This window comes from Lycorma delicatula, chromosome 5 (genome assembly GCF_047948215.1).
Source record: "Lycorma delicatula isolate Av1 chromosome 5, ASM4794821v1, whole genome shotgun sequence".
NCBI classification, from domain to species: domain Eukaryota; kingdom Metazoa; phylum Arthropoda; class Insecta; order Hemiptera; family Fulgoridae; genus Lycorma; species Lycorma delicatula.
In genome coordinates, this window is record NC_134459.1 from 48,108,533 (window position 1) to 48,122,085 (window position 13,553).

Consider the following 13,553-nt stretch of genomic DNA (forward strand, 5'->3'; position numbering starts at 1 on the left):
TTCAACTTAAGAAGCCCCAATACTCAGTAGTTTATACCAAATGCATATTTATGTTAAAATGCATATATTGGTGTGAGATGAGTAAAATAATGTGAAAGATGTTGATATAACTGGAAATGGCACGAGGGAGGATGTTTATTGCCTGCACATTTGAATATTGCCAGTCTGTGTCGAGCATTGGCTTTTGAATAAGATAGCGTAATCATGGGTTATTGTTTGTTATAATGTGGTTAACTGTTGAAGAACATGTATTTGTGAAGGAACCTTATTAATAGACGAATTCTCATGTTGTGTGATGGCAAAAGTTCAGGGAAAAAATTTGAAAAAGAAGCAACAGTGAAAAGTGTTATTCAGAAGTTAGTTGCTATAAGATTTTTCGATGGAAGAATAATTTCTAAAGAATTGTGGCCACCAAGATCCCCTGAGCTGTCTAGTCCAGACTTTTTTCTCAGAGGTTACTTAAAAGAAATTGTTTATAGGAGTGATCCACATACCCGGCAGGAATTGAAGATAAACATTGCCAATGTCATCCAGGAAATAGATAGGTACAGCTAACAAGAGTGGCCAGGAAGGAACATAGTCAAACACGTTGAAAGTGCAAAGAAGTGGATGGACCTCATTTCAACACCTTCTGTAAATTATTATTATGCAAGTGTTACCAATAAACTGTTATTTATAGACTAAACTAAGTGACATGGCTTCTTTTAAGTTCAACATCCTGTAAATAATCAGCTACTCCTTAAAAATGCAAAAAAAAAAAGTTTAAGGCACAAACCATTTTACTGGATAGAAATGAGCAAAGTAAGCTCACCTAATCATGATGGTTATTACCAACATTGAACATAAATAAGAAGCAATTACTATATTGCTGACTGCAGATAATATCATACAGGTTGATTAAAAATACATTTCACTTATTTACAAAACAGTGTATTTTTTTATCAACAATCACCTACTTGGCTTTACATACATATTTGTAATGGTTCTATTCTCAAAATATTGATATATCTATTTCCTTCAAATTTCTATTTAATATAGATTCCATAAAATAAAATGCTTAAACATGCCAATCCAAAGTCACAAAATGCTTAAATACACCATTTTGGGTGCAGACATCATACTAACTTTTTATTCATACCATTTCTCTTGTCTTAAAAGAGACCTTTTTTTTTCTCTTTTTTTTTAATCTCCAATTTCACCACTAAGCATTCTTCAGAGGATGAAGATTAATGATTAATAGCATGTGTAAAAATGCCATGCCTGACTGGGATTCGAACCTGAGACTTCCGGATTCGAATCCCGGTCAGGTATGGCATTTTCACACATTAAAAAGATCTATCACACAAATGGTGTTACCATCTAAAATATTTGAGTGACAATTCCAGGGCCAAACCCCAAGAAGGGGGTTGAATTCTATTTCTCATCAAAAGATAGAGTAGTTTACAGATACCTTATCCTGAAAATTACAGTATTCTATCTGGAACATTTTTAAAGTTGTTGAGCGGTTTCCATACTTTTGACTAAACCTATATAAAAAATATACATCATCAAGTAATAATTAAATAATACTAAGGATTTCTCATTTGTAAACACTCTCATTCAATAAAACTAATGTAACATAAAATGTACATACCAATTGTGGTGTAATTAATATAATAATATGCAGCAATCATTCCCAGGTTTAATGGGAGACAATCCATTTCATCTTCAATACTGATACACTGGGGAAAAAAAATAGAATAAATCAGAATCATTTTTTAATGTAACAACAGAGCTATACTAACCATTATACTGCTATCTCTTAACTAATAGAATAAACTGGCCAGAATATGTGATTTTATATCACAAACCTATCAGTTAAGAGTTCCATATTTTTTTATTTAAAAAAACTTTGTTTAATTATCACTAAAATATTAGTCATTCCAGCTTATTGTACATTACCATAGTTTGAATCTGATAATGAATAAAAAATTAAAATAAGAACTTAAGTATATTTTGCTATGGCCTAAAACTGCTTATTCACATATTATCATTATTTATTCATACATTAGTAACAGATCATTAAAATGTTAAATAATTCTTGGGTAAAACAAGACATATTTAAAACATTTTCATGTCAAACTTTATAAGCCCATCAAATTTTCAACATTTCTTAATAATGTCATACATAGCAAAGGGTTAATCTTTATTTTTCTAACTCTCCTAATGAACAATTATTTTTGCCTTAAGTATAACATAACATTTTCATTCTTATCATTTTTTTTATGATAAGAATTTTACAAGCAAAATTATTAGAATTAAACATTATCTGGTTTATTTTATAAACTGAACTGGCTGATGACAAGCCAGCCACAAATCAAATAACTTTTGTAACAATCTAAAAAAAATTGCAAAACTGACAATACTAGAATTATAACAAATTCATAATCTGAAAGAAAATGAGGGTGATCACTTCATTTTTTTTCAGTTCAAAAAAAGAAATATTCAAGTAAGACATGTGATGAGCAAACACCAAATAAAAATATACTAACCTTGGAATGTTCAAGATCTTGAAGTGTATTCTCAACAAGTTCTGACAAATGATCAGAGAGATGTCTGTGTGTAACACCTTGCAAATTATAATAATTAGGATTCTGAGTCAATCTGCGATAAATGAATGTCCATGTAAGATAATCGACTGCATCCTGTTTGTTTTCAATAGTTTTGGTAACAATCTCAGCATTAAAATGATCATGTAACCTATGATCAAGATGGCTCTGAAAAAAAAAACATGTTTAAAACCATGAGAAATTCCATGATTCAAATGTTTGTATTTATATAAAATAAGTAATTACCCCTCATACATTTAATACGTTATTTATTAATTTTAAAGTGTAATTTAGAACATTAATAAATAACTTTGAATATTTTTTATAGTTATGCTGCAAATTACTACTTTTTTTTTTTAATCTTAAAAAATAATACATAGTTAATACAGAACAGAATATACAAGGTCTGTTCAAAAAATACGTAGACTAACATCATAAAACAAAATGTAATTTATTTAGAGGTTACTTGTCTGGGTCCCCTTCAAAGTAGTCTCCTCCCCGACGCACACACTTATCCCAACAGTGTTTCCACTTTTGGAAACAGTCCTGGAACGCTTCTTTTGTGATGTTCTTCAGTTCCTTTGTCGCATTTGCCTCAAGTTTTCCTTGCCATTGTTTTCCTGTTGCTCAGTGTCTATCTGAACTTTTTTGGCTTGTTTGGAGAAGAAGTGTGCATCTACTGCTTAGACTGTTCTTTGGTTTCGGGATTGTCATACTGGATCTGTCTCATCGCCAGTAATGATAACTTGAAAAATTCTTCCTCCTCATTATCATAAAGCACGAGAAACATTAAGGCTGACGCCATTCACTTCATTTTGTGATCGTCACTTAACATTTTTGGATCCCAACGTGCACACAGTTTCCAGTATCCTACACAACTGTATACAGAGAGGACGTTGAAATTTCTTACAGTTCTGCAGAAAGTTCATTTATCATAAACCTCAGTTTGTCATGGACAAAATCATCAGCACACTCAACCAGACATACAGTAGCAACAGAGTTGCACCCTTGCCCACCTTCATCATAGACGTTCATTCGCCCTTCTTTAAATTTCCTACACCACTCACGTACACTACAATCACTAGGTAAATTTTCACCAAACACTAGGCTCATTTTATGATGGATTTCAGCAGCACTACATTCGTCTGCTTGCAGAAAATATATCACACTTCGCAACTCACACTTGGCGAGAGCATTAATCATAGCAGCCATGTTCAATTGCCCGTATCTTGACTCAGACTGACGCAATAAAGCTAGCAACAACAGAGGTTTGGTGGGGGGGGCGGCGCAATCGCATGTCGCACAGACCTGGCTCCTGCCTATCTCTTGTTAGGTGCTTGATCAGAAAAAAAACAGCCCTTGCAGTTCAATATCTGAACACTGAAATAATGTTAGATTTATCATTAAAAAGACTCAAGCAGACTGTTTTCAAATGCTGAAAAAGGTTTTTTTTTTAAATGTACAAAACAATTTATGGGAGTCACAACGAGAGTTAAATTTGACATTTCTAAAAGATCCTGAAAATTAATGAAATCATTCAAAGAGATTAACACCTGATTATCAAAATGATAACAAATATGATAAAAGCAAATTTGTGAGGAAAAATCAACTTATTTAATTAAACCTTATAACTGGATTCTTCATTAAAACAATGCATTACACACTCTGCCTTACCTATCAAATAGTTTTTGGTTAGAAAATTCATCATAATTTTGAAACATTTGCCAGATTTAATGACCTGCAACTTCTACATATTCTTTAAACTCAAAAGTTAACAGATGTAAATTGGTATTGGAATAATGAAAGACTTGAAAGAAAAGCAATGCTCCACAGGTCTTTCAAATGAAAAGAAGTTTGAAGTGGAAAATAATCTGAAATAATGTTATAGTCAGATTTTGATTCTAATATATTATAAAGCCCAGTGCTGTAATTTATATCACATTTAATCATGTAGAACAAACCCCCTGCCCATTATATAAAATATTGTACAATAAATAAATATGCTTAATACAAAAATATTAATTAAAAATTAATATTAAATTAATTATGCTTAAAAAAACAAAAAATGTATATTAACCTCTACAGGAAGAGACTCATTAAGGAATTTCTTAAAGAAATCTTTCTTTGAACTCTGACACATAAGTACACATTTTGCATCATCATCTTCTAATGGTCTATTGGCCCTTCCAACCATTTGTAAAACATCTGTTATCGGATAATCTTCATACCTAAAAAAAAAAGTAAATTACTTCAGAGAAAAATAAAAAACAAGATAACCAATGGTAATTTCATGAACCTGCATTAAACACTTTCCATGTTAATGGAAGGATCCTTACATACTGCTTACTGGAAAAGTGTGTAAGAATCCTGGAAGCAGTGTAAAAAGTGGAAGGATATCAACTCTACATAAAAAGAAACCATTCAACATTGTAATAAGAATGAGCAAGATTTTGAACTTTTCATAAAATTTGACAAACCCATTGAATCAGGATGAGTCAGAAAGTAGCATCTAAAACCCATGGGTGAAATAAACCAATGATGTTATTATCCTCCCAAAGGAAGTGTAATACACCAGCAATGTAATTGGAAATGTTACTAATTAAAAATTCCACAGCTAATAACAAATTAAAAAAGAATTTTCAAATAATGGCATACTGTAGCAAATGTAAATGAAGCAAAGGCTTTAAGAAATACAGGAACTTACAAAAATAGAAAAATATAAAACTAGGCAACTGTGAAACATCACTAAATGATAAAAATAATTTACCAAAAATGTCATATTAAAAAAAAATAATAAAACTTAACAGAAAATACTTTAGATAACAATGAAATAACTTTTTGAAAATTCAAATAATTCAATAACATACTGACCACTGTGCCAAATAACACAATAACCACCAAACACAGTAACAGAACCTAAATAATAACTACAAATAATAATAAACTAGAATAATTCAGAAAAAAGTAATAACAGGTAGTCAGCATCTCATAAACTGAACATTTGTCAGTAAACACTTAATAATATAGAATTTACTATAAATTTTCAGTGTGTACAATTTACATACCTTGTATACAATACCAGAAAAATTCCTTCACTAGTACTACTAATTACAGCTACATTATGGTGAGGTTGATGACTATGATAAGAAGAACAAGTTATTATTTACTTTAATATCAAACTAAAAAAAAATATAACATTCAAATTATGCTCACAGATTTTGAATAAATAAAGAAATTATAAGGAAATTAAGTAGCTTACGCGTGAATTTTTCCATTGTAGTATTGGGTATCCATTATAATAACAAGGTGAGCACTGATGTTAAGACCCCAGCATAAATTTCTGGTTACAACAGCCACTTGAACAGCACCAGAATCAAACAACTGTTCAACCAGTCGATGGTCACTGGCTGACAAACCCTCATGAATGTACGTCACTCCTTGTGATAATGTTTCTTTTAATGTCTGTAAGACACATAATTACAAATTACAAAATTATAAATGAATTCACACGTTATTATATTCTTACCAATTATACTTTATAGAAAAAATAAATAGTGAAAAATTAATAATTCAGACAAAAAGGTTAAATGAAAAAAAATTAAACAAAAATAATAAAATAACAGCCACAAAAGATCAAAATGTTACAGGAAAACAATCCTGAAATTAAACGTAAAAAATATATCTTATAATCATAAATAAAAAATATTCATAAAAGTAAACTAGAAGGATGATAAAAATCTTGTATTACTACACACAGATGAGGAAAAAATAATAATAAACAATGATAAATATACCAAACTCCAACTGAGAATCAAGCCAAATTAAATATGTTGATCGCTGAACCAACTGGCTGACAATTATTACTAATTTAAGCAAACAAAAATTGAAATCTCAAGTCTATGTAGAAATACTTAGAAATTGTTAAGTTTTCTTTTACAATGAAAATGAAACTATGTAGAATACTCGTTTTTCTGTAAATTTGCTTCTCTGTTAACTTATGAACCACTGATAAGATATGAACAGTTTCATTATCAGAAAAAGTGATAGCAGAATTCACAGCATTTCAAAAACATGCCTGCCTGAAGTGGTGTTCCTCTCTATTACAATAGCAAAATGCAAATAACTGGCCAAATAAATTTTATAAATCATGGGGCAGAACTCTAACTTACTATTGGCAGAATATGCATCCTTCCTACTTTGGAATCTTTCTATTTCTCATACTTTCCTACAAAACACATCTTTTTCTGTTATTTCAATCTCTTTTACATTGTTTCTTTCTAGACCTTTTTTGATATGCTGAATCCCACTTGTACTTGAAGTACCAAAAAAGTATTTGTACCCAAAAGTACTTGAAGATCTAAGTGCCTAAAGAAAATCAATGTTTTTTTTTTCATTGTTTCTATAAATTTTTCTATCCTTTTATATACTTCACAGCTACTTCTTAATTTCCAGCCTTCATTTGTTTTTAGTGGACCCAATATTTTCCTAATAATTCTTCTCTCTAATGATTCTATTTTATAATAACATAATAGGCACTCACAAGCATATAAACATTCTGCTTTAATTATAGTGTTATAACGCATTATTTTTGTATTTTTTGATAAGCATTGTTTGTTAAAGATATTCTTAGTCAGACCATACACTCTTTGCATTCTATGAATCCTATCATCTATGATGGATTTCTGTAATCCATCTTCTTGGATTGTCTCTCCTAAATATTTAAATTTTTTAACCTTTTCTATGAGACTATTTGTTAACAAAATCTTGGTGCACTATTTTACATTTCATTGTAAAAAGAATACTTTTATTTAGAACTGAGTTCGACCCTACTCTGGTAAAAATGTTAGTACACAAATGAAAACTTACACAACTTACATTCTTTGTCTAAAATACTTATTGAAATATTGACTTGGGGGCTTTGCCATCCCCTAGTAAAACATAATTTTCTTGTTTTTTCGTGTTTTATTAAAACTGAAGAACAAAAAATATTTTTAATTAATATACTTTTTGTCTAACGCATATTTTTTTTTTTTTTTAAATTTCATCCCTCTTTGGTATTATTAAATATTAACCTGATTTTTTCCATTCTACAAAAAATGAATTTTCATTTAACCCTTCACATTGTTATTTAAAAAAAAGATATTACAAACAAAAATAAAATCTGATTCCCATAACCCACCTCTCAATTAAAAACGGCTCCCTTTTAAAAACCAGCCTATTGGACATTCACTTATCCTTAACTTTAAGCAACCTTTTACTTAAATGACTGTTGATGAATACATGAAGGATGAAAATTACAGGGAATTTCATGGAGAATGAATATATTTGTACTATTATACAACATATAATAATAAAAAAACAAACAATTGTGCCACAGGTAAAATTTTAAATCACGAAAAAGTATGATAAAAAATAAAAGAATAAATATTTAGATTTAAAAGATTACAGAAAATCACCCAGCATCAGAATTATATGAATCTGCTAAAATAGTTTTACTACCAGTGGCCCAGGTACATTTCACATTACCATGAAAACAGCAGATTTTTAAGGATTTTATTGAATACATCAACATTTTGTTATCTGTTCAGTTATATTTCTCTAAGACCAAGGCTATTACGAATAATATTATCATGTACCTAAAAGAATAAATCAAACAGAAATATGGAAGATAACAAAACAAGAGCAGGCTTCAGGTTGAAAATATGAAGTTGCTGAGTTATAAAAAATACAAGAAACCAACGAATACATAATGATTTTAAACACAAAAAGAGTGATACAAGAAATACAAATGATGGAAGAAAACCGAAAAAAAAAAAAAGAAGACATCTAAGGGCAAAGTAAAACAGAATTAAACAAAGTGTGAAGAGAAGACAATAAATTTGACAGCAAGTGTAAAAGGGAACATGGTGAGAGAATAGGAAAATTTGGAGAAACGTAGTGTGCATTCCCAAACCATGCAGATAACTCCAATGGTATCAGGATATGTATGAAATTTTATTTTATATGAAGTTGATATGAAGGATGGCAATATGAGTTCATGCAATTAGTTATTACACTATTGCTCAGCTTCAAGTAACAATAAAATATAAAAAATTAAAAGTAATCTTTAGATGCAAGTAGTAAATAAGCTCAGTCTTTCAGATATTCTGAAATTTAAGTCTAAAGCATAACATACAAATAAGTCTAAAGCATAGGTACAAATAATGAATAGCCCCTTCTTCTAAAATAAGAAATGTAAAATACAAACACACCAACTACATACGAGGTGTGATCAAAAAATACAGTGAATAATTTTTTTTTAAAAAAGTAATAAGGTTACATAGAATTCGATTTAATCTCCTTCAAAGTACTGTCCTTGGCTAGCAATGCACTTATCCCAACGTTGACTCCATGACTGGAAGCACTTCTGGAAGGCGTCTTTCGGAAGGGCTTTCAGCTGCTCGGTCGTGGCCCTCTCAATGTCAGCAATGGTGTCAAAACGTTTTCCTTTAAGCACACTTTTAATTTTTGGGAAGAGCCAGAAGTCGCATGATGCTAAATCTGGTGAGTATGGCGGATGTGGACAGACAGGAATACTTTTTCGGCCAAAAACTCGCGAATGAGAAGCGAGGTGTGACACGGCGCGTTGTCGTGGTGAAGAAGGAAGCCATTGGTCCATTTTTCTGGTCGCTTTCTTCATACGTTGTTTCGCAAATGTTGCAGTACACCCTTATAAAATTCAGAGTTTACAGTTGTTCCCCTTGGAACGAACTCTGATCGCACTATGCCCCCACTATAGAAAAAAACGAGCATGACCTTGATGTTGGATTTTGACTGACGTGCCTTTTTAGGGCGAGGAGATGAACTGGTTTTCCATTGGGAACTCTGCATTTTGGTCTCAGGGTCATAGCCATAGACCCAACTTTCATCTCCAGTTACAATTTTGGTCATGAACTCCAGATCTGCATGAAGACGACCCTTCAACTCCATGCAAATTGACACACGATTTTCCTTCTGTTCATCACTCAAAAGTCTGGGAACAAATTTTGCACTCACTTGTCTCATTTGCAATTCATTAGTTAAAATGCTTTGAACGTATCCATGCGAGATGTTAAGGTCTTCCGATAGCTCTCGAATAGTCATTCACCTGTTTGAACAAACCATTGTTTCCACTTTTTGCACATTTTCAACTGTTTTTGAGGTTACTGGACGTCCCGCACGCTGCTCGTCTTCAACAGACTCATTTCCGTTTTTAAATCGGTCATACCACTTGTACGCAGTCTTCAAAGTTACCACATTATCGCCATACACCGATTCTAACATTTCGTGAGCTTCTTTGGGATTCTTTTGCAACTTAAAACAAAACTTAATGTTAATGTGTTGTTCAAAATCAATGTTGCGCGACGATAAACACAAACCCACTATAGCGGCTCTGGCAGCTGACTGGCAAGCTCAAACGTGTTACAAATTGTTCCTGCCTGTCTCAGTTGATCACGCTATTGGACAAATTACAGCATATGTATGTAGCGTCGGCAGTTGCCGCTATAAAAATTCATTCACTGTATTTTTTTATCACACCTCGTATAAAACTTAAATAATTTAAAATTCATATGCTGAAATAACAGAACTGTTTAGATAGTGCTCATCATTAACTCAGCAATGAAAGTAATAATTACAGGCAAATTTTTGCCGCACAAGTTAAATTACTAAAGATACAACCATAATTATGAAACAGAACATAATATTAATAGTAAAAATCAATTACATACTTTATCTGTCATTCTATCTAAGAAAGGTTTAATATCATCTTCTTCAGCATGAAAAAATCTATTCGGTTGACTTTCAGCAGCAGTAAACGTCAGTAAATCAATTGCAGTAAGTCGTGCTTGTTTTCTTGATGGTACGAATACAATGACTGGTTTATGTGGACTGTGTTTCAATATAGCATTATACACTGGTTTTGCCATAGCTATTAATCTTGATCCATTATGTGTGATATTAAATCCCTGCAAGAATGAAAATTAATAATGAATCAAAAACAAATATTAATTATTTCAAGAGTATGTAAATGATGGACATAAATTTACAATTTTTAAACTAAGTCATATATTCTTTATAACAATTTTCTAGCAAATATCTGACCACATTACTCACTCTTGTCAATACCATCACAGCCTCCAAAAACAGATTTTTGTCAATGATTTTTTGCCAAAGATCTAGCTTTTCTTGGCAAGATAAAACTGCCTTTCAATCAACAAGAACAGTAGGATACAAAAATACTCAAGTTATAATTTTTTTTTCTTTAAATTACAAAATAAGTTTTATGACAACAAAATTTATCACATAAACATGCATCTTTTAATTGTTAAATAAAAATTATTTACTAAAATCCAACACATCTATAAAAAAAAGGTTCGTTAACAAAACTTTCAAAAATCTAAATGAGATCAGTGAAATACTCTTTTTATTATTTTTTAACACCATTAATTTGTCAAAAAAAAGTTTGTTTCATTTTTAATAACAAATTAGTGAACCATAAATTAAATATAAATAACAAGATTTTAAGTGGGACACTTATTAAAAAAATTCAGTTACTGTGAAATAAGAATATCGAGGTAAAGCATAACAGTCTACAAAAGTTCTTTTGTATAAAGCAGTAAACTACAATCCTTTATTCTGCAACTTTTGCAATGTCTCCTCCATCCTATAGGAAATACCTTCCTGGAAATTGAATATCTTTAGAATTTCAATTTCCTTAGAAAAAGAAAATATAAAAGAAAAATAGCTTTCCTTATATAAAAGAAAAATAGCTATCTAAAATGTCAACAGCATCTAGTGGTGAAGCTGGTGACCATAGCAAAGGATGTCAAAATTTCATAACAGTTCAATAAACTGGTTCCAGTACATCACTTACATAGAAAAAATCAATTTTTTTGTTAAGATATATATGCATTTATTATATACTAATGACCATAGTAATGATGCCAACTGAAAAAAAAAAAAAAATTTTTCATATACTTTTTAATATTATGATGTTCCCATAATATTAAAACAATGCAAAGTTTTTAAAAAATTTATTAGACAAAAGTTCAGTCAACTCCCAACCATAATGATTTAATTTTATTCATAGAAAATTTGAACGCCATAAATCAAGCCCTCATCATCAAAAAGCAATAGTAATCACAGCTTTTCAACTACATCCTGATTCAGTATTTTTCAGATAAATTTAAATTAAATCACATTAACTAACCAATTTGATTCTTAGTTGTTCTACATTGCACTGAAACATGGTTACATTGTTTCATTAGCTTAAAACTGCAAGTTTTTTTTTTTTTTTGTCTCTGTACTATGTTTAGAGTAGTATATGTTTCTAATAGGAGCCTTCCACCAATATTAAACATCAAACAATTATATCACATGTAATTAATTGCCTTTTAGACAGGTTAAATTAATTACACAGTCTTAAATTAAAAGAATTTTTACAACCTCTAAAATTGCACATTAAAAATTAAAGAAAACCAAAATTTCTACATATGTAAGAATAACTTTACGGTCTATTACGTTATGATTTATATATTGTAAAACATATATACATATACATACCTGAACATGCAATTCTAAAGGTACAGGTCGAACACTAGGATGAAAATTAAATGTTGCATTAGGACTGCAACCTAACCACTGTGCTGCATCTCTTGCATCAGCTAAAGATGATGACAGTGCAACAATCCGTACTTGTCGTTCTAACTGAGAAGAAATGTATCTCATACGAGAACACACAACCTCAAGAACTGGGCCATCTTCTCCTCCAATTAACTGTAAAAATAAAACATAGAAATGTATAAGTAAAATGGAATAGTGAACACCAAATTAGGCATAATAATAAATAATATTACAAAAATTTATCAAAATTTGTAAAAACTTGCTTTATAATTTATATATATATGAGTGATGACAAAATGTTGTCAAACTTTCACATCAAGTTTTTGTCATTTTTTTATGTCAACAGCTATCGGATTTGTCATCTATAACCCCAAAAACCCTGCATAGCCGTTTTTCAGATTTTGCAATTTTTTTACACCTACACCCTTAATTTACCCCTGTACAGGAGGATTTTTGCAAAAGTAATGGTAGAATACTTTATTATCATCCGACCTTAGTAACTGTGCAAAATTTCATCAACTGGCAATGTCAGGAAGTATGTTAAATTAAGGATGAAAGATTTGAGAACAAACATGAAGAAAAAACATTGTGTTTTAAAGAAAAGCGAGTAAAAAAACACAGATTTAAAGTAAGAGAAAAATAAAAAATTAATGTAATAAGAAAATAATGTCACAAATAACTAAAGAAGAGGAATTGCTTATAACTTTCATCATTGTGTTTTCTATAAAAATTATAATTTAAAGTTAAAGCCTTCAATTTTCATAAACTAGACACAAGTTACCAACATACTTCATTGGATCTTAATTGAAGATGGTATCTTGAATTTCGCTTCCATTGAACAAACAGTATGCTTCATTCTCATAGAACTTTCTCATATTTGATTCATATTTCAAAATTATATTACATATTGAAATGAATAAACTGATCTAGTGAGTACTAATAAATTTATTAGAACAAACAAATTTTTCATAAATTAAAATAAAATATTAATACTTTCAAAACAATACATTAAATTGTTTATAAAACTTACAAAAAAAAGCCAAAGTTGCATAAGCACAACATTTAGAAGACAAACATTTCAAGTCTCAAAATTTTCTGTAGAAGGAATTAATTAAAACAAAAAAAATTTAATTCATTAAGAAACAAAAATAATAAAATAAATTTCAGACATTCTTTCACAGTTCTTACTTCTTAATTCCAACCTTATATAATGATATAATGGTAAAATGAAATTCCCTAAGCACTCTTTTCATATTTTATCTGCTATCCAGTTCTTTAAAATATTTTATTATTGCCTCAAGATTTAAATTAATTTCAACAAAT

At 30.1% G+C, this 13,553-nt stretch overlaps 1 protein-coding gene across 1 annotated transcript in view; it reads right to left on the bottom strand.

Annotated features, from left to right (window-relative positions):
* Positions 1-13,553, bottom strand: part of Brr2 (U5 small nuclear ribonucleoprotein l(3)72Ab) — an 82,577-nt gene that overhangs the window by 11,555 nt on the left and 57,469 nt on the right. The window contains exons 28-33 of the mRNA XM_075366036.1: positions 12,171-12,383; positions 10,337-10,573; positions 5,848-6,050; positions 4,666-4,816; positions 2,532-2,756; positions 1,634-1,721 (exon numbers count right to left, since the gene is read on the bottom strand). Coding sequence (XP_075222151.1) covers positions 1,634-1,721; positions 2,532-2,756; positions 4,666-4,816; positions 5,848-6,050; positions 10,337-10,573; positions 12,171-12,383 — 1,117 coding nt within the window. The remainder of the gene's footprint in view (positions 1-1,633; positions 1,722-2,531; positions 2,757-4,665; positions 4,817-5,847; positions 6,051-10,336; positions 10,574-12,170; positions 12,384-13,553) is intronic.